Genomic DNA, 27,613 nt, shown 5'->3' with positions numbered 1-27,613 from the left:
CCTTGACGCTGGCTAGCGACAAGGACAAAGAGTGCTTCCGAGCGGCGCAGGGACGCCGAGCGATCGATGTAGAGTCTGAGTGCTCTCACCAGATCTAATCAAGTGCAAATCCTTTTCACATTGGTGAACTGGATGAAGACAAACAGAGGGTACGGGGATACCCTGATTGAGATGAAAGGGGGGATACCACCTTAGGGAGAAATTCCGGAACCGGACGCAGAACCCCTTGACCTGGTGAGACACCGGGAAGAGGACTTTGCACGACAATGCTCTGCGAAAGGCGTGAGAGAGAAAAAACCCTCATAGGCTCAAATGGTGGTTTCTGAAGAACCATCAGCACCCTGTTCAAAACACAGGGTTCTAACAGTCGTTTGTAAGGAAGGACTAAGCGGCAAACCCCCTGCAGGAACGTGCGTACCTGAGGAAGTCTTGCTAGGCGCTTCTGAAGAAAATACAGAGAGCGCTGAGATTTGTCCGTTAAGGGAGCCGAGCGACAAACCTTTTTCCAACCCGGATTGCAGGAAGGAAAGAAAGTAGGCAAGGCAATTGGCCAGGGAGCAAACTCCCTGAGCAGAGCACCAAGATAAGAATATCTTCCACGTTCTGTGGTAGATCTTGGCAGATGTGTGTTTTCTGGCCTGTCTCATCGTGGTGATGACCTCTTGAGATAACCCTGCAGATGCTAGGATCCAGGACTCAATGGCCACACCATCAGGTTGAGGGTCGCAGAATTCAGATGGAAAAAACGACCCTTCAGACAGCAAGTCTGGTCGGTCTGATAGTGCCCACGGTTGGCCTACCGTGAGATGCCACAGATCCGGGTACCACGACCTCGTTGGCCACTCTGGAGCGACGAGGATGGCGCGGCGGCAGTCGGACCTGATCCTGTGTAACACTCTGGGCAACAGTGCCAGAGGTGGGAACGCATAAGGGAGTTGAAAACTGCGACCAATCCTGAACGAAGGCGTCTGCCGCCAGAGCTCTGTGATCGTGAGACCGCACCATGAATGCCGGGACCTTGTTGTTGTGCTGAGACGCCATTAGGTCGACGTCCGGCATCCCCCAACGGCAACAGATCTCCTGAAACCCGTCCGGGTGAAGGGACCATTCCCCTGCGTCCATGCCCTGGTGACTGAGAAAGTCTGCTTCCCAGTTTTCTACGCCCGGGGTGTGGACTGCGGATATGGTGGAGGCCGTGGCTTCCACCCACATCAAAATCCGCCGGACTTCCAGGAGGGCTTGCCGACTGCGTGTTCCTCCTTGGTGATTGATCTAAGCCACCGCTGTAGAGTTGTCCGACTGAATTCGGATCTGCTTGCCTTCCAGCCACTGCTGGAAAGCTTTTAGGGCAAGACACACTGCCCTGACCTCCAGAACATTGATCTGAAGGGAGGACTCTTGCTGAGTCCACGTACCCTGAGCACTGTGGTGGAGAAAAACTGCTCCCCACCCTGACAGACTCGCGTCCGTCGTGACCACCGCCCAGGATGGGGGTAGGAAGGATTTCCCCTTCGACAATGAAGTGGGAAGAAGCCATCACCGAAGAGAATCTTTGGCTGCCTGAGGGAGGGAGACGTTTCTGTCGAGAAACTTCGACTTCCTGTCCCATTTGCTAAGGATGTCACATTGTGCAACCCTGCTGCAGTGACCGTTGTTTGTCCAGCGGAAGTATCACCATCGCCGATAGGGTATGAAATTCCATGCCCAGATATGTCAGCGATTGTGCCGGTGTCAGATTTGACTTTGGAAAATTGATGATCCACCCGAAGCTCTGGAGAATCTGTAGAGTAGCGTTGAGGCTGTGTTGGCATGCCCCTTGAGAGGGTGCCTTGACAAGCAGAACGTCCAGGTAAGGAATCACCGAGTGTCCCTGAGAGTGGAGGACCGCTACTACTGTTGCCATGACCTTGGAGAAAACCCGCGGGACTGTCGCCAGGCCGAAAGGCAGTGCCGCGAACAGAAGGTGTTCGTCTCCTATGTTGAACTGCAGGAAGCGCTGATGCTCTGGAGCGATCGGCACGTGGAGATAAGCCTCCTTGATATCGATCGATGCAAGGAATCTCCTTGGGACATTGAGACGATGACGGAGCGGAGGGATTCCTCCGGAACCGCCTGGTTTTGACGTGTCTGTTGCCCTGACGGAAAGACCCGCCATTTTTTGGGACCACAAACAAGTTGGAGTAAAAACCGTGACCCTGTTGCTGAAAAGGAACCGGGACCACCACTCCTTCTGCCTTCAGAGTGCACACCGCCTGCCTGAGAGCCTCGGCTCTCTTGGGAGGCGGAGATGTTCTGAAGAATCGAGTCGGAGGACGAGAGGAGAACTCTCTCCTGTAACCGTGATTTAGGCCGTGAATCAGCATTCCTCTGATCCTTCTGAGGCCTTTTGGACGAGGAGAATTGGACCTGCCCGCGCCCCGCAAGGACCGAAACCTCGACTGTCCCCTCCTCTGTTGGGGTATGATCGGTTTAGCCTGAGGAAAGGATGTATCCTTTTCCTTTTGATTGTTTGATGATTTCATCCAGTCGCTCACCAAACAAGCGGTAACCAGAGATTGGCAAACTGGTAAGGCACTTTTTGGAAGCAGAATCTGCCTTCCCTTCTCGCAACCACAAGGCTCTGCGTATCACCACTGAATTGTCGGACGCAACCGCCTTCCGGCTCGCCGAGTCCAGGACAGCATTGATGGCGTATGACGCAAACGCTGACGTTTGAGATGTTAAGACGCAGCCTGCGACGCAGACATACGTGTGACTGCCTCAATTTGCGCTTGAGCCGCTGAGACCGCTTGGAGCGCCCAGACGGCTGCGAAAGCTGGAGCAAAAGACGCGGCAATAGCTTCATAGATGGAATATAACCAGAGCTCCATCTGTCTGTCAGTGGCATCTTTGAGTGAAGCCATATCTTCCACTGCAACTAAGGATTTAGCCGCTGGAGATAGGAGGTCCACATTGGAACACTGAACCCAGCCCTTGACAACGTCAAAAGGGAAGAGATAACGTGTATCCTTAAGGCGTTTGGAAAAAACGATATCTGTACAAGCCTGGTTGGTCTGGACTGCCTCCCTGAAGTCAGAGTGATCCAGAAACGTACTCAATGTACGCTTGGGGAACCTGAAACGGAACTTCCCCTGCTGAGAAGCTGACTCCTCAGGCGTAGGAGCTGAGGGAGAAATAACCAACATTTGATTGATGGACGCCGTAAGATCGTTCATTACGGTATCACAATCAGGTGTATCCAGGTAGAGAACGTTCTCAGGATCAGAATCCTGATCAGATACCTCCGCCTCATCATAGAGAGAGTCCCCATGCTGAGACCCTGAATGATGCCGTGATGTCGAGGGATGCTCCCAGCGAGGTCGCTTAGGGGGTCTGGGACTGCGGTCCGAGTCAGACCCCTCACCCTGGGATCCCTGAGACACTCCAGGAGCACCTTGTTGTACCAACTGGGGGGGGGGGGGGGGCCCAGGGGCAATGAAACAACAGTGCCCATGGTCTGAGAGATCGGTCTGGACTGCAAGGCTTCTAGTATCATAGCCAGACTGCAAGGCTTCTAGTATCATAGCCATAGTCTAGAAAGTCTGAAGTAAATACTGCAAACTCCGTCCCCATCACCTGGACCATTAGCAGAGACTCCGGCTGAGTAAGTTCCACAAGGGCCGTGCATTGCATACAATTGGGGTCCGTGGAACCTGCCGGCAGTATAGCCGTACATGCTGTACAGGCTGCATAGAAAACCTGTGCTTCTGCACCTTTGTTTTTCACAGACGATATGCTGTTATCTCCCCCGAACAATCAAGGAGGGTATATAGCTAAAATACAAAAGTGCGACCGAACAGTGCAATGTATAGCGTACAAGCATATATCTATATGTGCATTTCGGCACTAGTGGGGTCAGCACCACAGGTGCTGCTTACCGCCCGCTCACAGCGGTTGTGTGACCACCAGAATCCCTGCCAGGGTCTTCCCAAACTTGTCTCTTTTCTCAGCCACAGAAAAAACTGACATGAATGGCTGCCGGCGTCCTGTGTAGAGGAGGAGGCCGTGGGCGTGCCCCAGAAAGTGCGGGAATCCGGTTTCACACTGTGTACAGTGAGAGGGGTGGAGTATGCAAAGCATGCTCCAGCTCTCAGCGCTGCCGTGCTGTGCAGCGTCACGCCCTTACCCTGACTGGCAGGCCTGTGGGCGGTAACGAAGTGAGACTAGGCCGCAAAAGCCGGGGACTAGAGTGATAAGCGCGGACCGGCATATAAGCCCTGGTCGGCGCGGAAGTCCCCGGCGCACCACAAGTCCCAGCCGCGCCTGAGATAAAAATGGCAGCGGCGGTTAGCGCGGCAGTCCCCCAATACTCTAACACACCCAGCTACGCTGTAGTGTGCGATGGCACCAGTGCGGGCAGCGCCGCCGTCCTTGGCGCACTAACACACCCAGCAGTGCTGCCGTGTGTCTGCGCGCGGTCCCCTTTATGGGGACACAGAGTACCTCAATCGTAGCAGGGCCATGTCCCTGAAGATACTCAGCTCCATGTCCAGCAGAGTCCCTGGGGCTGTGGATGGAGCACGGCCTCAGTGCCTGGAGACCGATAAGATCCCACTTCACCCAGAGCCCTAAGGGGATGGGGAAGGAAAGCAGCATGTGGGCTCCAGCCTCCGTACCCGCAATGGGTACCTCAACCTTAACAAACACCGCCGACAAAAGTGGGGTGAGAAGGGAGCATGCTGGGGGCCCTAGTATGGGCCCTCTTTTCTTCCATCCGACATAGTCAGCAGCTGCTGCTGACTAAACAGTGGAGCTATGCTTGCATGTGTGCCTCCTTCGCACAAAGCATGAAAACTGAGGAGCCCGTGATCCCACGGGGGGTGTATAGGCAGAAGGGGAGGGGCCTTACACTTTTAAGTGTAATACTTTGTGTGGCCTCCGGAGGGCAGTAGCTATACACCCAATTGTCTGGGTCTCCCAATAGAGCGACAAAGAAATATTTTTTTTTTCCCAAATATTCCTATAGCAGTAATGCAATGTCAGAGTGCCCTTATTCATGGTTAGCATTTTAGAGTGCAGCTGTATGTATTTTGTAGTTCTAGTGTGTTTTCAGCTAGCACCTGTTCACACCTGTTGGATGTACGGGTCAGTCTTTTTGATATATTAACATCATTGCTCTATAATTGCACCTTCTGCCTGATTTTCACACTCTGCACTTCAAACTTTTACAGTGCACTTAGTTCCCTGTAGTTTTGTCTCTTGTTTTCTCCCTTTTCACCTCCATTGTTATTCCTATCTATCATTCTGCATCTTGTTCCCCTGTGATCTGCTATAAATCCCATGATGCATCACCACAGCACCACATAAGCAACCAGACCTCGTACGAACACTGTGGTTATCCTTCCTTTTATAGTTTTGGAAATAAACTAATATCAGTGTACAGTCAGGGAGACTGAACTGTAATCTCACACATTATGCCTTTGGGAAAAGAGCTGTGTAGTCATCATCATTATCTCTGATATGAGATTGTGTTTCTCCATGTGAAGAACTTCAGTGGTACAGTCGATGCAATTGCATAAAACAGGCAGGTCAGGTAACTGGGATGGGGAAGCACTTCAGGGAACATAAAGTGCATGAAACTATTTAATTCCGGGGGGCAGCAGTCACATGTGATCCCATGACCTAACCTAAGAGTAGTAAAACACGATGGTAAGACTAGTTGAATTATATATACACACTTGAAGACTTGGTACAGGATCAAGTATAAAAAAAGTGTATTGCTAATTTTGAAGGATTTTACACTAGTTCCATATTGATGACCGACCTGTAGGACAGGTCATCAATATCATTTCAGGAGGGTGCCGACACCCCCCTTATCAGCTGTTTGCAGAATCAGCGATAGGTACCCAAGTACCCAAGAATGGCCACTACACTGCAGTGCTGTTCCTGCTCCACACACGGTTTACATCCCACCGTGATGGGTGCAAGTGGGGGTTGGGGGGGCAGTGTGTCCGGTTGCTACCACTCCAATATTTTCCTATCTTAAGGATAAGTTATCAATATCTAAGTAGTGGACAATCCCTTTAAGGAATATATTTACCTGTTTATTAGCGAATATTAGGAGCAGGGCATCACGCAGTTCTTTCTCGGTCAGTAGCTTTGCCAGTTCACTGTGAGCTTCAGTGACCCGATCTCGGTGACTGCTGTCTATAACGAATATTACAGCTGGAAAAAAAGGGAAAATAAAAGTATGTGACAGTGACACGGCACGGGCTCCAACATCAAGGCTAAAATATCAAAATACATGAAGAATGGGTTTACATAGAGCCATGATGACTCCAGCTGTCTTTCTAAAACAATATCTGGAAAAAACTATTCCCAACCAAAAATAGAAAGTGTAAGCGAATAGATAGAAAAACAAAAAACAATAAATCTACCTCCAGCCAAACAGTTTTGTAACCCAGATCACAGCATCATGGACATGAAAATATTAGTATTAAAAGAAAACGTCAAATCCCAGAGAACCAGAAGAGTCTAGGAGAACAAACGTATGACAATCTGTGACCATCAGGGCAGGAATGAAGGTGTCACATGGATTTATATATGCGAATAGCCTCTTCAGAGGGGAAGGGAACGAACTCTATAGAGCCAAATGTATGTACTAATCCTAAAAGAGAATATCGCCCCTTTAACGAGCCCTGCCACCTGACTTATGCTAAAAAGTCAAACCAGAACTCCATTTACTGAGACGTGTTTCAAGGGGGGGTTGCCCCTCATCAGTGCAAAGCAGGAGATCTGATTTGGCTAGGAGAGAGGCTTGTGATTGAGGGTCTAAAGGTGGATGTTTCTCCTTATGTCATTTTATATCAATTAAGAAATATGCCCCTCAGACATGGGGGCATCACATCTCTGGACCAGACCTCAATCAGAGGACAATAAAACTTTCACACTCCATAGCAATGATCTACACCAATATTTACTGCCTCAGCTGTCCCTCCCCTTCCCATACTGATAGTTCTGCCTCGCGTCACTTCTCTTATTCCTGCACTATTCCTTGTCCTGTTGTGTATAAATATGTGACTCTTCAGAGATTGGGTTATACTGAGCCTGATGAAGAGACCGGTGCAGTCTGGAACGCTGCTATTTGTTACCATCTTGTCAGTTAGTCATTAAAACTTATCAAACACTGCACGTTAGACACATAAGAACATCAGATCTGTCAACAGCAACTTGTTGACAGTTTCCTTGATATTTTTCCCAGCTGACACAGCAACATCTGAATAAAGTTAGTGAAAATTGAATACAAATCACAACAGAGACTATTTTTTTCATGTGAACATCCCAATTAAATGTGCAACGTAGAGTGGAACCCATTCATGGCCTAAACCCAATGATCCAATAACGTGACTATTACATATGTTAAATGTTCACATCAGTCTTCATGAGCTCCAACCCCCTGCTTTCCGGGAGGGTTACGCTCCTGAAGATTGACATTTTGGGCCGGCAGCATGGTTGTGCTGCTGCCGAAGCTGCAAGAGGAGTCAGCATTTCCTCTAAAGTGTCGGTGGGGCACTATAGTAAAGAGCTTGCAAGCACTGTGCCGCTTGCCTGGAGACCAAGCCAACACTGACTTACTGCAACAAGCAGTAAATTGGTCTGGAAAAAAGGGAAGGCTCGTGAGAGACTTTTTGGAGGCAGAGTCCGCTCGCCATTGTCGGAGCCAGAGAGCTCTACGGATGGCTATGGTATTTGAGGCGGCAAACGCTGAGCAGGTAGCAGCGTCCATGGAGGCCTGCATGAGGTACTCCGCCGCAGCGGCAATTTGAGCTGTTACCTCTGTGAAGGTATGAGTGAACTGGGATTCCTCAAGCGAAGTGTTAAGGGATTCTGCCCAGACCGAGATCGCCTTTGCGACCCACACAGAGGCAAAGGAGGGCGAGAGGGAGGAACCCGCAGCCTCAAAAGCAGAGCGGGCGAGGTGCTCCACCTGTCTGTCTGTCGGGTCCTTGATGGAGGAACCATCGGGTAAAGACAGGAGCGTCTTTGTGGCAAGGTGGGAGACCGGGGGGTTGACCGAGGGCGGATCGGCCCAGCCCTTAGGGGCAGGTGAGGCAAAAGGGTACCGGGACTCCATGAGTTTTCGGTTACCGAAGCGCCTGTCAGGCTTCTCCCTTTGCTTTGTGAGGATATCCTGAAACTCTAGGTGATCAGCGAAAACCTTTTGTGGTTTCCTTGCCCTCTTAAAAGGAGACCGCATGGTCAGTGGTAGTGGATGGGGGATCCTCCACATGCAGAGTTTGGTTGATTGCTGCTATAAGGGAGTCTATTGCAGTTTGATCATCTGGAGAGGATGAAACCAAGGAATCCTCCTGGTACAAACAGCATTCTCCCTCCTCCAGCTCTTCAGAAGCCGTGGAGCGTGTGGGAGAGCCTGCCCTGTGTGCTCCCGAGGGAGAGCCCACTGGAGACACCCGGCCGTGTGCTCTTTTCCTGATCCCTGCAACCGGTGAAGCATGTGCCCGGATTACCTCAGAAGGATCCTCCATAGGGGCATCCTCAGGCTGCGTTCCGTCCAGGGACCCAGAAGGGTGTGGAGGACGACATTGCATAGCCAGCACCAGGTTCTGTGACAGTTTTTCCAAGGATTGGGACAGAAACTGTGCCCATTCCGGTGGGCTGGGAGCCCTAGGCTCTGGGCTGACTGTTGCGGCGGTGGTGGCAGGGGGGTCTTGGGGGGCTATAGGGGCACAGGACTCACAGAGAGAAGAGGTGTGTTTATGTGGTAGCTCAGCGTGGCAGACAGTGCAGGCTGAATAATAGACTATGTGGGCCTTAGCACTCTTAGTGCCCTTAGAATTTTGCATGTTCCTAATAGGAGTATGCCAGGAGGGGGAGCAATGGTCAGCAGAGCTACAAGGGAAGCAAGTACCTCACCAGAATCAGCCGATGGCCCTGCGTCCTCAGGAAGGAGTAAGCTCTGTGGAGATCTTCGCACGCTTTCCGAGGGGGGGGGCTTAGCGCTAAAAGAGCGCGAAGAAGAACTCAGTGTGCCCCCCCTGCTGTCGGTAGCAAAAAACGGCGGGAAGGGAGCTTCTGACAGTCTTTCTCCCCCTCCCTCCAGTCAGCACACAGCTAGTAACCGGTGGTTATCTCTGCCGGCTTTTCTGCAATCAGAGCACACAGCTAGAGCAAATAAACAGAGCAAATAAACAGTGTGAGTTCCTGAGCTCTGGGGCCTCCCCCGCCACCTGTAAATTATCTGTGCAGGATTTTCTGCAAACAGCGAGGGACTCCCCCCCCCCCCCCTCCTCCAGCCAGCACGCAGCTAGAGAAAAAATGAACACTGTGTGTTCAGGATCCCTGAGGCTCTCCTCCTTGCAATCAGCAAGGGACTTTCTCATAATAAAATACTGTGAATTCAGTAGTCCTGGGAGCCTTCCCTGCACCGTCTTTTCTCCCTTTGTCTGGGAAACCAGTCAGGGGGGATCTCACCTTAACACTGCCTCAGTCCAGGCAATGGAAATAGCAGAGTCAGCTTGCTGTGTTGGCCACACAGGTGCAATGTTCAACTCAGAGCCTGCAAAGAGGGGCTGAGGAATTGTGCCTCTGCCCTGGGCTCTGGAAAATCGGTGTCTGTGGGACCCGTCGTCCAGTAAAAAAGCAGCCCAGGATCCAGCGTCGCAGGAGGGGGTATGTGGAGGCGACACTCCGCGTTCCCACCCGTTGATGGTATTGGGAGATCGGTCCCAAAAGGAAACCGTCGCCCTCAAAAAATAACAAAACCTTGAAAGATGTGCCTCCTACAGACACTAAGCTAAAACTGAGGTTGCCTGGCCCGGCCAGGGGGTGTATACTGCAGAGGAGGAGCTATGCTTTTGCATCTACTTAGTGTCCTCCTATGGATAGGCAGCATAACACCCATGGTCCTGTGTCCCCCAATGAGGCGTCAGAGAAATCACTCTCTTCTAAAACAGAGAATTTTAAATTACAAATGCAAAGTGCTTGGAAAAGGAAGCAATTTTCTATATTTTAACCACTTACCATGTTTTTCCAAAAATAAGCCCTCCCCCAAAAATAAGGCGTAGTCACAGTTCAATAATGAAGTGTCCATGCAGCTGAAAAAAGGACACTTAAATATAACACGCAGAGACCCCGCAATTACACTCACCAGACGCTGAGCAAGAGGACCTTCAGTGATTGCACCCCCGCACACATCCGAGCTCACACTCAAATATTAGATCACACACCCACACACATCCGATCACACACACACACACACACACACACACACACACACACACACTCACCACATCCAGCGACACAGATTTCTTCTCACTGGCAGTATCCGGAGAGGCTGTGCAGTGGAGCGCAAGGACCTGCGAGAGCAATGCTTTCTTACAGGACATGCGACACATGACTTCCTCCCGTCGTTCCCTGCGGCGGGATGGATTCTCTACCGCTGGATGTGATGAGTGTGTGTGTGTGTGTGTGTGTGTGTGTGTGTGTGTGTGTGTGTGTGTGTGTATGTATATGATCTGTGTGAGGGTGTCGGCCAGATGCAGGTGAGGACGGCGTGCAGCATACCTACATAGAGGGCCCACCGGAGATCACAGGAGGACCTGGGATCCACGCAGACATCCAGGGTCTGGTGAGTATGAGTCTCGTGGGAAGTGGGGGGTCTGCTTTTTTTGGGGGTGGGGGTAAATTTACCCCCAGCCATGTTTCTTCAAGAATAAGACCTGCTCCAAAAAAAAGCCCTAGCACTTTTTTGGGGGGCAAAAAAAGTACAAGACAAGTGTCTTATTTTTGGAAAAACACGGTATCAAGATGATACAAAGATAACAAAAAAGAATGAGATCATAACAAATCAAAAAGTCAAATGCAACCCAAAATGTAAAAACTATAACTTGCCCAACCAAAAAAAAAAATGGAAAAAAATAAGGCCATATACAACTTTACGGAAGGAAAAATAAAAAAAGTAATAACTTCAGAACATATAAGTGAAATCGAAACTTTATTTTTTCAAGCTTTTACATTTGTTATCACCACAATCGCACTGACCAGTAGAAGTTATTGGGTCATTTTAAAAGAAAAGCGAGTGTCTTACACAAAGCTCAAACCCTCAGATGGTGGAGAAAAGCACTTGGATATCAGTTAGTTGTGTGGATCCAGGTCACACTCACCTTGTGTATTCAGGTAGTAATGCTTCCATAGAGGCCTGAGCTTGTGTTTGCCTCCAACATCCCAAATCGTAAACTTTAGGTTTTTATATTCAACGGTCTCAACATTAAAACCTATTAAGTGTAAAAACATAAAGATCAGGATTAAACGTCCGTCGGTCTGTACTGAATGAACACTTATTACATGTATAGATATATTTAAAAGCGTTTTTTCCCCCTATTAGAGCTGATCCCATATAGCTAGGATAGGTCATACCTTTCTAAATGATGGCGGTACAACTACAAGAACTCCTATAGAATCCTATGATGCTTAAAAGGATGGACATGCAGCCCTGTTCCATCAACATTAATGGGCTGGACCTCTAACAAAATGTTACGACACAGCACAGCAGCACTATGCCATAAGATTAGAATGCCTCTTTAAAGGGAATCTGTCAGCAGGTTTTTGCCAGCATGCTGCAAGGGTTGACACAGAGAATTCGGGGATGCCTGTCTTGTCACAGTCCGCTTTGTTGTTTATTTGCTATGTTTCTTTAAGCAGCAGGACACTTATCATTGCTTGGACTACAATGTCATGCTCAGGGCAGTCCGGCACGTCCTCTCCTGGGATTGACACCTCACTGTCACTGAACAATCTCTGTAGTGGGCGAAGACAGCTCTCTCAGCAATGCTACATGGCTAAATCTAATCACTCTGATTGTGTCAGAACGGCTGCACTCAGTAATATAAGTGATACATTGTTGGATTCAGGGTCTCATTGCCTACACCATGTTGCTCTCAGATGAGGTAGCAAAAACTTGCTGACAGATTCCCTTTAAGACTGACTTTGTTTATTGCGGGGCCAGAATAAGGTATCGCTTACCAATAGTAGGGATTGGCTGCATGAATTCATCCTGCTTCAGTTTAAATAAAATTGTAGTTTTTCCCGCTCCGTCCAGACCTAACGTCACAACGCGGATTTCCATTTTAGGGCCAATATGAACTCTATTGTCCTACAAAACAAAAAAAAGAATGCATTACCCTACAAAGTCTATATGCAAACCCTATAGATGCAAGAGCTGTAATCCTCAGTGATCAGCTGCTGTCTCTAGAAAAATAATCAGACATGCAACACTTCAGTGTGTACGATGCACTATTGTCACGATGTGACTGCAGGATAGCAAGGGACAGAAAAACGGATTTTTGTGTACTCACCGTAAAATCGTTTTCTCTTAGCCATCATTGGGGGACACAGGACCATGGGTGTTATGCTGCCTATCCATAGGAGGACACTAAGTAGATGCAAAAGCATAGCTCCTCCTCTGCAGTATACACCCCCTGGCCGGGCCAGGCAACCTCAGTTTTAGTACACAAGCAGTAGGAGAAAAACCAGTAAAAACTTCTCAACAGAGGAACATGAGAAAAGAAGAGTCATAACCAAATAAGGTACTGAGAGAACCAAGGCCCAACAGGGCAATAGGGTGGGTGCTGTGTCCCCCAATGATGGCTAAGAGAAAACGATTTTACGGTGAGTACACAAAAATCCGTTTTTCTCTGACGCCTCATTGGGGGACACAGGACCATGGGACGTCCTACAGCAGTCCATGGGTGGGAAATATAAAAGAAGACAACACAACCCAAGTACTAGGAACCAGTCCCAGACAGCATGGAGCGCCTACTGAGAGAGGTGCTCTACTGCCGTTTGCAGAATTTTCCTACCCAGATTTGCCTCAGTTTAAACCTGGGTATGGACTCTGTAATGCTTTGAAAACGTATGTAGGCTAGACCAGGTCACAGCCTTACACACCTGTTCCACTGAAGCCTGATGCCGAATGGCCCACGAAGCGCCAACTGCTCGCGTGGAATGAGCCCGCAGCCCACTAGGAATGGGCTTGAGTTGGAAGCGGTAGACTTCCTGGATCTCAGAGCGAATCCAGCGAGCCAGAGTCGCCTTTGAAGCTGCCTGTCCCTTCTTAGGCCCCTCAGGAATGACGAACAAAGAGTCCATTTTCCTAAAGGGGCTGTCCTGGATATGTAATATCTGAGAGCTCTGACGAGGTCTAACGAATGCAGAGACCTTTCCACCCTATGAACCGGGTGTGGACAAAAGGAAGGCAGAACAATGTCCTCGTTCCAATGAAACGGGGTAAGAACCTTTGGAAGGAAATCCGGAAGGGGGCGCAGAACCACCTTGTCCTGGTGAAAGATCAGAAAAGGCTCGCGGCAAAAGAGTGCTGCCAGCTCCGAAACCCGTCTGATGGATGTAATTGCCACCAGGAATGTTACCTTCCAGGACAGAAGAGCAAGGGAGGATTCCTTGAGGGGTTCAAAGGGAGACCTCTGGAGACCGTCCAGAACGAAGTTGAGGTCCCATGGTTCCAGCGGCCAGCGTTTGTACGGGGGAACTAGATGGGAAACTCCCTGGAGGAAAGTCTTGACTTGTGGTTTTTGAGCCAGGCGGCATTGGTAGAAGATTGAGAGCGCTGAAACCTGCCCTTTAAGGGAACTGAGAGCCAACCCCGCTTGCAAGCCAGACTGTAGAAAATCGAGAATTCTGGGGATGGCCAGAGGCATAGGCTGGACATTAGTTTCCCTGCACCATGAAAGGAAGATTTTCCACGTACGGTGGTAAATGCGGGATGAAGCAGGCTTTCGGGCGCTGATCACGGTGGAAATAACCGCGGGGGAGAATCCCACTCTTGTTAATACCCAGGTCTCAACGGCCATGCTGTCAGCTTCAGGGCTCTGGAGTTCTGATGGGAAATGGGCCCTTAAGTCAGCAAGTCTGGGATGTCTGGAAGGCGCCACGGTGCGTCTGTGAGCATTTGTACTAATTCGGCGTATCAGGCGCGCCTGGGCCAGTCCAGTGCTATCAGTATCACCGGGACTCCCTCTGCCTTGATCTTCCTGATTACCCGCGGCAGCAGGGGTAGAGGTGGAAATATGTAAGGCAGGCGGAAGTGGTGCCAGGAGCAGACTAGAGCATCCGCGCCGATGGACTGCGGGTCGCGTGACCTGGCTATGAACGCGGGTACCTTTGCATTCAACCTTGAGGCCATTAGGTCCACGTCTGGTGTGCCCCAGCAAGTGCAGATGTGTAGAAACACATCTGGGTGGAGAGACCATTCTCCGGCGGCCAGGCCTTGGCGACTCAGAAAGTCTGCTGCCCAGTTCTCTACCCCCGGTATGTGTACCGCTGATATCACTGATCCCGTTGATTCAGCTTCAGCCCAGCTGAGGATCTTGTGAGCCTCGAGATAAGCCGCTTTGCTGCGGGTGCCCCCCTGCCGATTGGTATAGGCTACAGCTGTCGCATTGTCCAATTGGACTCGAATCTGACGACCCGCTAGCAGAGGGCAGAACGCTCTGAGCGCGAGGAAGATCGCGCGGAGTTCCAGGATGTTTATGGGTAGGAAAGACTCCTGGGGCGTCCAACATCCTTGAGCAGTGTGGTGCCGGTACACTGCTCCCCAGCCTAGGAGGCTGGCGTCCGTGGTCAGGACCAGCCAGTTCACTGGGAGAAAAGATCTCCCCTTTGATAGGGATGATGACCGAAGCCACCAGCGGAGTGCGTACCTGACTGAAGGCGTCAGGTGAAGATGTCTGTCCAGGGAGAAGGGGCTCTTGTCCCAGGCCACTAGAAGGGCTAGCTGCAGTGGGCGGAGGTTCAGTTGAGCAAAGGGTACTGCTTCCATAGCTGCCACCATCCTGCCGAGCACTTTCATGCTGAATCGAATGGAGCGATACGGAGGACGTAGAAGGCAGCGTACCGCTCGTTGAAGAGCGATCGCCTTGTCCTGAGGGAGAAGGATCAAGCCCCGACGGGTGTCCAGGGACATGCCCAGGAAGGTGATGGATCGTGATGGGATCGGGGATGATTTGTCCAGATTCACTAGCCACCCTAAGCGGGATAGGGTGTCCACAGTGATCTGTACGCTGGTTGAGTCGCGGAAGGAGGGGCCTTGATGAGGAGGTCGTCCAAGTAAGGGAGAACGACTACTCCCCTGGCGTGAAGGACGCTCATGGCGGCCGCCATGACTTTGGTGAAGACCCTTGGTGCAGTGGCAAGGCCGAAGGGTAGAGCTACGAATTGAAAGTGGGAGTCCTGAATTGCGAAGCGGAGGAACTTTTGGTGATCTGGGGCGATGGGTATGTGCAGGTACGCGTCCTTGATGTCTATGGAGGCGAGGAATTCCCCTTCGACCATGGATGCAATAATGGACCTTAGGGACTCCATTCTGAATCTCCGTACGTGCACATGTTTGTTTAGGTGTTTGAGGTCCAGGATGGGTCGAACTGACCCATCCTTTTTGGGGACCGCAAAGAGGTTGGAATAAAAACCCACGAACTTCTCGTCGTCTGGGACAGGTATTATCACTCCTGCTGTTTGGAGCGAGTGGATTACTGAGAAAAAAGCTTCGCGTCGTTTTCGAGTCTCTGGGGGGTCTGAGAGAAAGAACCAACTCGGGGGTCGGGTCCGAAATTCTATGTGGTAACCGGAAGACACAAGGTCTCGCACCCATTTGTCGTCTGAGGCGGCAGCTCAGATGTGATGAAAGAGCCGCAGTCGACCTCCTACAACGAGTGTGTCTTCCGGGGCGCCGAAGGAGTCATGAGGGGGGAAAACGTCGTGGCCGAGTCTCCCTAGTCCTGGACTGTTTCGGTCTAGGCTGCCATGACAAAGTGGGTTTCGGGGAGAGCTGAGAAGGTCGGTCCCTGCGTAGTCCGCGGCTGGTGGCGGGGACAGCATGGGATGTCGACCAACCAAATGAGTTCCGAAAGGAGCGGAACGAGGACTGTGAACATCTGGTGAAGGACGTCCTGGATTTCAGCTGGGGAGGGAGGTACTCTTTCCTCCCGTGGCGTCAGAAATGAGCTTGTCCAGACGTTCGCCAAACAATCGGTCTGGAAAAAAGGAAAGGCCCGTGAGAGACTTCTTGGAGGCAGAGTCCGCTTGCCATTGTCGGAGCCAGAGAGCTCTACGGATGGCTATGGTATTTAAGGCGGCAAACGCTGCGCAGGTAGCAGCGTCCATGGGAGGCCTGCATGAGGTACTCCGCCACAGCGGCAATTTGAGCTGTTACCTCTGTGAAGGTATGAGTGAACTGGGATTCCTCAAGCGAAGTGTTAAGGGATTCTGCCCAGACAGAGATCGCCTTTGCAACCCACACAGAGGCAAAAGAGGGCGAGAGGGAGGAAATCGCAGCCTCAAAAGCAGAGCGGGCGAGGTGCTCCACCTGTCTGTCGGGTCCTTGATGGAGGAACCATCGGGTAAAGACAGGAGCGTGTTTGTGGTAAGGCGGGAGACCGGGGGGGTCGACCGAGGGCGGATCGGCCCAGCTCTTAGGGGCAGGTGAGGCAAAAGGGTGCCGGGACTCAATGAGTTTTCGGTTACCGAAGCGCCAGTCAGGCTTCTCCCTTTGCTTTGTGAGGATATCCTGAAACTCTGGGTGATCAGCAAAAACCTTTTGGGGTTTCCTTGCCCTCTTAAAAGGAGACCACATGGTCAGTGGTAGTGGATGGGGGATCCTCCACATGCAGAGTTTGGTTGATTGCTGCTATAAGGGAGTCTATTGCAGTTTGATCATCTGGGGAGGCTGAAACCAAGAAATCCTCTTGGTATTAACAGCTTTCTCCCTCCTCCAGCTCTTCAGAAGCCGTGGAGCGTGTGGGAGAGCCTGCCCTGTGTGCTCCCGAGGGAGAGCCCGCTGGAGACACCCGGCCGTGTGCTCTTTTCCTGATCCCTGCAACCGGTGAAGCATGTGCCCGGATTACCTCAGAAGGATCCTCCATAGGGGCATCCTCAGGCTGCGTTCCGTCCAGGGACCCAGAAGGGTGTGGAGGACGACATTGCATAGCCAGCACCAGGTTCTGTGACAGTTTTTCCATGGATTGGGACAGAAACTGTGCCCATTCCGGTGGGCTGGGAGCCCTAGGCTCTGGGCTGACGGTGGTGGCAGCGGCGGTGGTGGCAGGGGGGTCTTGGGGGGCTAGAGGGGCACAGGACTCACAGAGAGAAGAGGTGTGCTTACGTGGTAGCTCAGCGTGGCAGGCAGTGCAGGCTGAATAATAGACTATGAGGGCCTTAGCACTCTTAGTGCCCTTAGAATTCTGCATGTTCCTAATAGGAGTATGCCAGGAGGGGGAGCAATGCTCAGCAGAGCTACAAGTGAAGCAAGCACTTCACCAGACTCAGCCGATGGCCCTGTCCTCAGGAAGGATTAAGCTCTATGGAGATCTTCGCACGCTTTCCTGGGAAGGGCGGGGCTTATCGTGGGGGGCGGGGCTTAGCGCTAAAAGAGCGCGAAGATGAAGTTAGTGTGCCCCCCCCTGCTGTGGGTAGTAAAAACGGCGGGAAGGGAGTTTGATAGTTTTCCTCCCTCTCCCTCCAGTCAGCACACAGCTTGTCACTGGTGGCTATCAGCTGGCTTTTCTGCTAGAGCAAATAAACAGAGCAAATAAACAGCGTGAGTCCCTGAGCCTTGGGCCCTCCCCCTGCCACCGGGAAATTATCTGCAGGACTTTTTGCAAACAGGAGTGACTTCCCCCCTCCTCCAGCCAGCAAGCTAGAGAAAAGTTAACACTGTGTATGCAGGATCCTTGGGGCTCTCCTCCTTGCACTCAGCAAGGGACTTTCTCATAATAAATACTGTAAATGTCCTGGGAGCCTTCCCTGCAGCGTCTTTTCTCCCTTTGTCTGGGAAACCAGTCAGGGGGGATCTCACCTTAAAACACTGCTTCCGTCCAGGCAGTGAAAATAGCAGAGTCAGCTTACTGTGTCCGGTCACACCGGTGCCATATTCAACTCAGAGCCTGTAAAGAGGGGCTGAGGAATTGGGCTATAGGGGCACAGGCCTCTACCCTGGGCTTTGGAAAATCGGTGTCTGTGGAACCCGTCGTCCAGCCCAGGATGCAGCGTCGCAGGAGGGGGTACGTGGAGGCGACACTCCACGTTCCCGCCCGTTGATGGTAGTGGGAGATCGGTCCCAAAAAAATACCGTCGCCCTCAAAAAAAGAGAATTTTGTTTACTTACCGTAAATTCTTTTTCTTATAGTTCCGACATGGGAGACCCAGACCATGGGTGTATAGCTTCTGCCTCTGGAGGACACACAAAGTACTACACTAAAAAGTGTAGCTCCTCCCTCCTAGCATATACACCCCCTGGATAACCAAATATAGCCAGTTTAGTGCAAAGGCTGAAGGAGGACATCCACCCACAAGTAGAGATAGAGCAAAACCCGGAACAACCGGAACCTCTGTCTACAACAACAGCCGGTGAAAACACACGGAACAAGAAAACTGCCAACAGGCAACAGGGAGGGTGCTGGGTCTCCCATGTCGGAACTATAAGAAAAAGAATTTACGGTAAGTAAACAAAATTCTCTTTTTCTTCATCGTTCCTTATGGGAGACCCAGACCATGGGATGTTCCAAAGCAGTCCATGGGTGGGAATAAACAGAAAACTGAGACGTAGGCGAAACCTAACTTCACAAATGGGCGACAGCCGCCTGAAGGATGCGCCTGCCCAAGCTCGCATCTGCCAAAGCATGAGCATGCACTTGGTAGTGCTTCGAAAAGGTATGCAGACTGGACCAAGTGGCAGCCTGACAGACCTGCTGAGCCGTAGCCTGGTGCCTGAAAGCCCAAGAGGCACCGACAGCTCTAGTCGAGTGTGCCTTGATCCCCGGCGGGGGAGGCACTTGAGAACACTGGTAGGCATCGGAAATGGCCGACCTAATCCAGCGAGCTAGGGTCGGCTTAGAAGCCGAGAGGCCCTTACGCTGACCAGTGGTCAGCACAAAGAGAGAGGTGCACCGCCGAAGAGCAGCGGTGCGAAACACATAGATCCGGAGCGCCCGCACCAGATCCAGAGTATGCAATGCTTTTTCAAAGCGATGAACAGGAGCCGGACAAAAGGAAGGCAGGGAAATATCCTGGTTAAGGTGGAAAGGAGATACCACCTTAGGGAGAAAGTCCGGAGACGGACGAAGAACCACCTTGTCTTGGTGAAAAACCAAACGAGGTGACTCCGAGGAGAGCGCAGCCAAATCAGAGACTCTCCTGAGGGAAGTTATGGCCACTAGAAAGACCACTTTCTGTGAAAGACGAGACAAAGAAACCTCCCTAAGTGGCTCAAAAGGGGGTTTCTGCAAGGCCGTGAGGACCAGATTAAGGTCCCAGGGATCCAGAGGTCGCCGGTAAGGCGGAATGATGTGAGATGCGCCCTGCATGAAGGTGCGCACCTGAGCCAGCCGGGCGATACGCCGCTGGAACAACACTGACAGAGCTGAGACCTGTCCCTTGAGGGAATTGAGGGATAGTCCTAGCTGCAGACCAGACTGCAGGAAGGACAGAAGGGTCGGCAGGGCAAAAGGCCAAGGGGCGTGGCCGGAAGAACGACACCAGGACAGGAAAATTTTCCAAGTCCTGTGGTAAATTTTTGCCGAGGAAGACTTCCGAGCCTGAGTCATAGTGGAGATGACTTCGGGAGGAATGCCGGAAGCCGTCAGGATCCAGGACTCAAGAGCCACGCCGTCAATCTGAGAGCCGCAGAATTCTGGCGGAAAAACGGACCTTGTGAGAGAAGGTCTGGGCGGTCCGGGAGATGCCACGGCACCTCTACGGACAGACGGAGCAGGTCTGGGTACCAAGCTCGCCTGGGCCAGTCTGGAGCAATGAGTATGACCCGACGGCCCTCCATTCTGATCTTGCGCAGGACTCTGGGCAAGAGAACTAGAGGGGGAAATACGTAAGCCAGACGGAACTGGGACCAATCCTGAACCAGCGCGTCTGCTGCAAAGGCCTGAGGATCGAGGGAGCGAGCCACATAAACCGGGACCTTGTTGTTGTGCCGGGATGCCATTAGATCCACTTCCGGAGTGCCCCACTTGCGGCAGATCGACCGGAACACTGCCGGATGCAGAGCCCACTCGCCGTTGTCCACGGTTTGACGGCTGAGATAATCTGCCTCTCAGTTTTCTACGCCTGGGATGTGGACTGCGGATATGGTGGACTTGGAGTCCTCCGTCCACTGAAGGATGCGTTGAACCTCCAACATTGCCAGGCGGCTGCGAGTCCCGCCCTGGTGATTGATGTAGGCAACTGCTGTCGCGTTGTCTGACTGGACTCGAATGTGCCTGCCCGCCAACAGGTGGTGAAAGGCTACGAGAGCTAGGAGCACAGCTCTGATTTCCAGCACATTGATCGAGAGGGCTGATTCGGACGGAGTCCAAGTGCCCTGTGCTCGGTGGTGGAGAAATACTGCTCCCCAGCCGGAAAGACTGGCATCCGTGGTGAGGATCACCCAGGACGGGGCCAGGAAGGAGCGCCCCTGAGACAGAGAGAGGGGCCGAAGCCACCACTGAAGAGAGCTCCTGGTCTGTGGCGACAGAGCCACCAACCTGTGCAAGGAAGAAGTCCGCTTGTCCCAACAGCGGAGAATGTCCAGCTGCAGAGGACGCAGATGGAACTGGGCAAAGGGAACCGCTTCCATTGACGCCACCATCTGACCCAGCACCTGCATGAGGTGCCTGATGGAATGACGGCGGGGCCTCAACAGAGAGCGCACCGCCAGATGGAGGGACTGCTGTTTGACTAAGGGCAGCTTGACAAGTGCCGGCAGAGTCTCGAATTGCATCCCTAGGTACGTGAGTTCTTGGGTCGGGGTCAAAGTGGACTTGGGCAGATTGACAAGCCACCCGAATTGGACAAGAGTGGCAAGAGTGAGCGAGACACTCCGCTGACAGTCTGCGCTGGATGAAGCCTTGACAAGAAGGTCGTCCAGGTAAGGAGTCACTGCCAACCCCTGGAGGTGCAGAACCGCAACCACTGCTGCCATGACCTTGGTAAATACTCGAGGGGCCGTGGCTAACCCGAAGGGGAGAGCCACGAATTGGAAATGTTCCTCTCCGATTGCAAAACGTAGCCAACGCTGGTGTGAAACTGTAATTGGCACATGCAGATAGGCATCTCTGATGTCGATGGATGCCAGGAAATCTCCTTGGGTCATTGAGGCAATGACTGATCGCAGAGACTCCATGCGAAAGTGCCGCACCTGAACATGCTTGTTGAGAAGCTTGAGATCCAGGATGGGCCGGAAGGAACTGTCCTTTTTGGGGACTAGGAAGAGATTTGAGTAAAAACCTCTGAACCGTTCCCTGGCGGGAACCGGTACAATCACTCCGTTGGCCTGCAAGGATGCCACGGCCTGAGAGAAGGCGGCGGCCTTGGAGCAGGAGGGAGTTGACAGAAAAAATCTGTTTGGCGGCTGGAAGAGAACTCTATCCTGTAGCCGTGGGAGATGATATCCCGCACCCACTGATCGGAGACGTGTTGAAACCACACGTCGCCAAAGTGGGAGAGCCTGCCACCGACCAAGGACGTTGCTGGCTCGGCCAGATAGTCAAGAGGAGGCTGCCTTGGTGGCAGCAGCTCCTGCGGACTTTTGTGGATGCGGCTTCTTGCGCCAGGAGGGCTTCTGGTCCTTGGCTGAGTTAGTGGACGAGGCCGAGGGCTTAGAGGACGACCAGTTAGAGGAACGAAAGGAACGAAACCTCGACTGGTTCCTGCCCTGGACAGGTTTCCTGGTTTTAGTCTGCGGCAAGGAAGTACTCTTCCCGCCAGTAGCCTCCTTAATTATTTCATCCAGTTGTTCGCCGAACAGCCTGGACCCAGCAAATGGGAGCCCCGCAAGGTACTTCTTTGCGGAAGCATCTGCCCTCCACTGTCGAAGCCACAAGATCCTGCGGATAGCGAGGGAATTAGCGGAGGCCACCGCAGTGCGGTGAGAGGCCTCCAGCATGGCAGACATGGCGTAGGCTGAAAAGGCTGAAGCCTGGGAAGTTAAGGCAACCAATTCAGGCATAGAGTCCCTAGTGAGGGAATGCATCTCCTCTAGGGAAGCAGAGATGGCTTTGAGAGCCCACACTGCTGCAAAGGATGGGGAGAACGAGGCCCCTGCCGCCTCATAGACAGACTTGGCCAGGAGGTCAACCTGGCGGTCAGTGGGATCCTTAAGTGAGGTGCCATCAGCCACAGACACAACTGTCCGGGCTGAGAGTCTAGACACCGGAGGGTCTACCTTTGGTGAGTGAGCCCACTCCTTGACCACCTCTGGTGGAAAAGGATAACGGTCGTCAGAACCACGCTTTGGAAAGCGTTTGTCAGGACAGGCTCTGGGCTTGGACACAGTGGCTTGAAAACTGGAGTGGTTAAAGAACACACTCCTTGTTCTCTTAGGCAAGGTAAACTGGTGCTTTTCTGCCAGAGAGGGTTGCTCCTCTGATGCTGGCGGATTGAGGTCCAGTACAGAATTAATGGACGCAATCAAGTCACTCACATCTGCGTCACCCTCGGTCAGATCAATGGGGCACATGGAGGTAGCGTCCGAGCCCCCAGTAAAGACATCCTCCTCGTCCTGCGGGTCGACTCGTGAATCGGAGTCGCGGGACGAGGAAGGAGAGGGGTCCCTGCGTCTCCTCTTAGGAGGATGGGGTCTGGGAGCAGATGAAGAATCCTCTGTGAGCTCTGCAGAGCGAGCCGAAGCAGCAGAGGCGCCCTGAGAAGGGGGCTGATGCATGCTCAGCAGAGTCCGGGACAGCTGTCCCATGGAGTCGGCGAAGGACTGGGAGATAGATTTTGAAAACACTTCTACCCAAGCCGGGGGTTCAGCCACCTGGGCCGGAGCAGCCGGAGGGACCACTGGGGAGACTCCAGGCTGAGGCACCACCATGTTAGAGCAGGCATCACAATGAGGATATGTGCTCGGTTCAGGCAGTACGAGCTTACATGCAGTGCATATTGAGTACAGCCTTGCAGCCTTGCTCCTAGTGCGAGACATGCTGCTGAGGTGGAGGCTCTGCAGTAAAGAATACACTCCTTCAGAATGACCCCCAGAGAGTGTATAAGAAAGTCCACAAACAGAGGTTGTGGCTTACCAGACCGTTTTGTGTGCCCTCCGGATTCCACAGCTGGGACCCCCAGACAGAATGCAGAGATGCAGCAGCCAGCGCCGATCAGTGTGAGAACGCTGATAAAATGGCGCCGGAGTGAGGAGGGGGGGCGGGAACTAGCCCAAGATCGGAAACCGGAGGGCCAAGGGGATATACAGGGGAGGGAAACATCTCAGAGAGGAGTGTCCTCCCCTGAGCTGAACGGCCGGTGGGCGGCGCCGCACTGTCCCTCTGCATGACTGACATGCAGGGGCAGTGAAACGAAACTAGGCCGCAGCCGAAGCCGGGGCCTAAATTTTAGAATGCGGCCGGCGCTCAGGCACCCTCGGCGCGGTTCTCTGGTGAAAACCGGCCGGAAATGTCACAAATAGTACAAAACACACTCTCCCAAATATTAAAGTACAAGGGACCCCCCTGACAATAACGTCTCAATACTTAGCTTGTGAGACGCAGGGCCAGGTCCCTGAGGGATGAGTGCGCCGTCCGGCAAGGTCCTGAAAGGGCTGCGGATGGAGACCGGTCTCCTGCAAAGCAGTGAGAACCGTGCTGGCTCCCACTTCAAGCCAGAGCCGGAGGGATGGTGAAGGAGCGCGGCATGTAAGGCTCCAGCCTTGAAATCAACCTTAACAACACCGCCGACACAGTGGGGTGAGAAGGGACATGCCGGGAGTCCAGCTTGGACCCGCTTTTCTTCCAACTCTTTAAAATAAAAATCAGATGAGAATGCATGAATGTGGATGTGTGCCTCCTGAACACAAAGCATTGAACTGGCTATATTTGGTTATCCAGGGGGTGTATATGCTAGGAGGGAGGAGCTACACTTTTTAGTGTAGTACTTTGTGTGTTCTCCGGAGGCAGAAGCTATACACCCATGGTCTGGGTCTCCCATAAGGAACGATGAAGAAAATAACAAACCTTGAAAGGAAGTGCCTCCTACAGACACTAAGCTAAAACTGGGGTTGCCTGGCCCGGCCAGGGGGTGTATACTGCAGAGGAGGAGCTATGCTTTTGCATCTACTTAGTGTCCTCCTATGGATAGGCAGCATAACACCCATGGTCCTGTGTCCCCGAATGAGGCGTCAGAGAAAGATCCTATACTGTCACTAACGCTTGGGGACCCTAGGCTATCCCTAACCTCAGGGTTACCCCTAATAGTGGAGACGCCTGAGTCTCATGCCTGGCTATTCTGACCAGAACTAATAAGCTCCCCTAGGGAATGAAGGGGCAGGAGTGTGATAGCAACACAGATGAAGAAAAAAAACCAAAACTCACTGCAAACTTACAGGAACAAACAGTAAAGAGACTAACAAAAAAAATAAGAGAATAAAGGCAGCAACAAAAAGACAACAAGCTTTAAAACCACCATCTCTCACACCAATAAAGTACTACAACCGCCAGTAAGTTTGGATCACACCAGTAGGTCAGTATAAACTAGCTATAGCTGACATTAATGGCCTTGTCCAGCAGCATATATAGGAGGGGAGCGAATGTGACTGGCTTTCCCATAGCATGTGATCAAAGGAGATTAACAAGCAGACCAGCAGAGATTAACTCTTGCTAGCCTGCCTATGATCCACAAGTCTGTGGGTCGACATCTGAGTCTCCATGCGCTGATCACAGACATTAGAGAAGTTAGCAGACAGAGTGACAGAATCTGGAGTCTCCCCACATCCTGACGCCGCCGTGACAGTTGCCGATGCCTGCAAGAACGTCCTTGTGACAACTATGCTGTGGATTGCCACTTAAAGGCCCCACGGAGTGATCCCCAACAAATGACATTTATATACCGTGACAGGTAGGAAATATGGAAAGAGGCTTATCAAATAGGGAAACCCCATAATATTTACCATAGCCCGCTCACCATCTAAGGCTAGGTTCGCACACTGCGTCTTTTTGACGCTGCGTTTTTGTGCGTTTTTGGCCGCTAAAAACGCACAAAAACGCACCTGCGTCGAAAAAACGCATCAAAAAACGCATGCGTTTTTGCCGCGATTTGGTGCGTTTTTGGCTGCGTTTTGCTGCGTTTTTCCAATGCATTGCATGGGGGGGAAACGCAGAAAAACGCAGGAAAGAACTGACATGTCCATTTTTTTTTTTTAACTCAAAAACGCAGGTAAAAAAAACAGATGTGTGCGGACAGCAAAAATGAAAACTCATAGACTTTGCTGGGGAAGCAAAGTCCTGCAGTTTTGAGGCCAAAAACGCACCCGAAAAACGCGCAAAAACGCCGCGAAAAACGCACTGTGCGCACATAGCCTAACAAGCCATACTTCACCGTGTCCTCCTCCATACCTTAGTGAATGTAACAGGAATACTGGCGTCTAGCTGGATGTGATCCGCCAGCTCTGTGAATTGCTGCTGCTGCTTCTGCAGAGTCTCCAGTAGTCGCGTGATCTCTTGCTTGGCCAGCACCACCCGGCAGTCATCCTGTGAAACATTCATCTTATTAGCAACAAAGGGAAAAATGAACCACGCAAGACAATGGCTCAGAGAGCAGAAAGGTACAATTTACACAACCAACTAACAGGCATGCAACCCAAGTACTTACAAAACTATTTAGTTTTAGAAATGTTGATATTTTATTTTTTTACTAAAATGCATGTATTCTGGGCTAAAAAATACTTTTTGGAAATTGGTTTCCTTTAAAAATGTTGACTTTTACAGTTCTTTATTGCCCTGAACTTTGAAGTGGTCTTTAGTCATAAATCAGCTGAGAAGAACTCAGAAAAAAAATCAGGTAGAAGAGTTACAAATTCTCCTGTGAGGCCGTAAGATTGAGCTCGCTGATGGATTCTCAGTCAACCCATTTCTACAGACAGCAGTAGGCCATGCAACATAGAAGCCATAACAGGCAAACATTTTAATGAAATTCAATTACAAAATGATTTTTATTCCAAAATGCATGCAAGCAATCAAGTCAGAAAAGAAACCTGTGGACAATCACTTTAACACCTTGGCGACATTCGATGTAGATTTACAGCAGATGTGTGAATGTATGGCGCAGCAAGCTCAGGAGCTTTAGGCTATGTTTGCACGTGTGTGTATTGCATGCAGTTACGCTGCGTTCTGCACCGCAGCGTAACTGCATGCGTCCTGCGTCCCCAGCACAATCTATGAAGATTGTGCATGAGACATGCACACGTGGCGTATTAGAACGCAGCGATCCGGACATGTCACTTCTTTCGTGCGTTCTGCATGCTGTCTATAGGGAGAGGCAGCATGCAGAGCGCACGAATTCTGCAGGCACCAGGCGCTTCAGAACGGAGCTTTTCAGCTGCGCTCTGAAGCGGACCTGTTGTATGCGGTGCAGAGCGCACACGTGCGCACATAGCCTTACTCCATACAGAGTTGGTGTTAGCTGTGTCACACAGCTGGCACCTGAGAGTAAATGCTGCAATCGGACCTAGCTCTGATGACAACAGTTTAACTACCGAGATGGACTCCATCGGGGAACCGGAAATTATACAGTGAAGTGTACTCTATAGACGATAAAGCCATTGCAGGTTCAAGTCCTCTCAATGGACTTAAAAAAAAAAAAAAAATTATATATATCTATATTTATATATTCATACAAGTAAGTGAAAGTCCAGCTCCAGCCTACAAGCCACCTGGGTTCAGACTCACCCAGTAAGCAAAGCCTTGCACGGACATGGACAGGAGTGCATCCAGCAATGGAAATGGCTATAAAGAAAATCCAGCAAAAACTTGGAGACACCGGTGCTGTAATAAAACTTCTTCTTTATTTGTGATATCCATAAAAAGTAAACACGACCCACAAGGCTCAGGAACAACAAAGTATGGTTAGCAGGAGATATTGAAGATGGGACTACGCGTTTCGGCCTCCTTGTCCTCTTCCTCACGGTCCTAACCAGACCAGAGGTTAGGACCTTGAGGAAGGCGGACAAGGCCGCCGAAACACATAGTCCCATCTGCGATATCTCCTGCTAACCATACTTTGTTGTTCCTGAGCCTTGTGGGTCGTGTTTACTTTTTATGGATATCACAAATAAAGAAGAAGTTTAATTACAGCACCGGTGTCTCCAAGTCTTTGCTGGATTTTCTTTATAGCCATAATGAAGGGAATTTTGTTTACTTACCGTAAATTCCTTTTCTTCTAGCTCCAATTGGGAGACCCAGACAATTGGGTGTATAGCTTATGCCTCCGGAGGCCACACAAAGTATTACACTAAAAGTGTAAAGCCCCTCCCCTTCAGCCTATACACCCCCCGTACTGCTACGGGCTCATCAGTTTTGGTGCAAAAGCCCGAAGGAGGAAAAAATTATAAACTGGTTTAAAGTAAATTCAATCCGAAGGAATATCGGAGAACTGAAACCATTTAACATGAACAACATGTGTTATACAAAAACAGGGGCGGGTGCTGGGTCTCCCAATTGGAGCTAGAAGAAAAGGAATTTACGGTAAGTAAACAAAATTCCCTTCTTCTTTGTCGCTCCTTATTGGGAGACCCAGACAATTGGGACGTCCAAAAGCAGTCCCTGGGTGGGTAAATAATACCTCATAA

At 51.2% G+C, this 27,613-nt stretch overlaps 1 protein-coding gene across 1 annotated transcript in view; it reads right to left on the bottom strand.

The window, feature by feature from the left end:
• Positions 1 to 27,613, bottom strand: part of TRIM23 (tripartite motif containing 23) — a 77,052-nt gene that overhangs the window by 3,012 nt on the left and 46,427 nt on the right. Inside the window, exons 7-10 of the mRNA XM_075326154.1 lie at positions 25,383 to 25,517; positions 12,022 to 12,151; positions 11,163 to 11,273; positions 6,080 to 6,204 (exon numbers count right to left, since the gene is read on the bottom strand). Of these exons, the coding sequence (XP_075182269.1) occupies positions 6,080 to 6,204; positions 11,163 to 11,273; positions 12,022 to 12,151; positions 25,383 to 25,517 (501 nt within the window). The remainder of the gene's footprint in view (positions 1 to 6,079; positions 6,205 to 11,162; positions 11,274 to 12,021; positions 12,152 to 25,382; positions 25,518 to 27,613) is intronic.

This window comes from Anomaloglossus baeobatrachus, chromosome 1 (assembly GCF_048569485.1).
Source record: "Anomaloglossus baeobatrachus isolate aAnoBae1 chromosome 1, aAnoBae1.hap1, whole genome shotgun sequence".
NCBI classification, from domain to species: domain Eukaryota; kingdom Metazoa; phylum Chordata; class Amphibia; order Anura; family Aromobatidae; genus Anomaloglossus; species Anomaloglossus baeobatrachus.
This window is presented reverse-complemented; position numbering and strand designations above follow the sequence as displayed.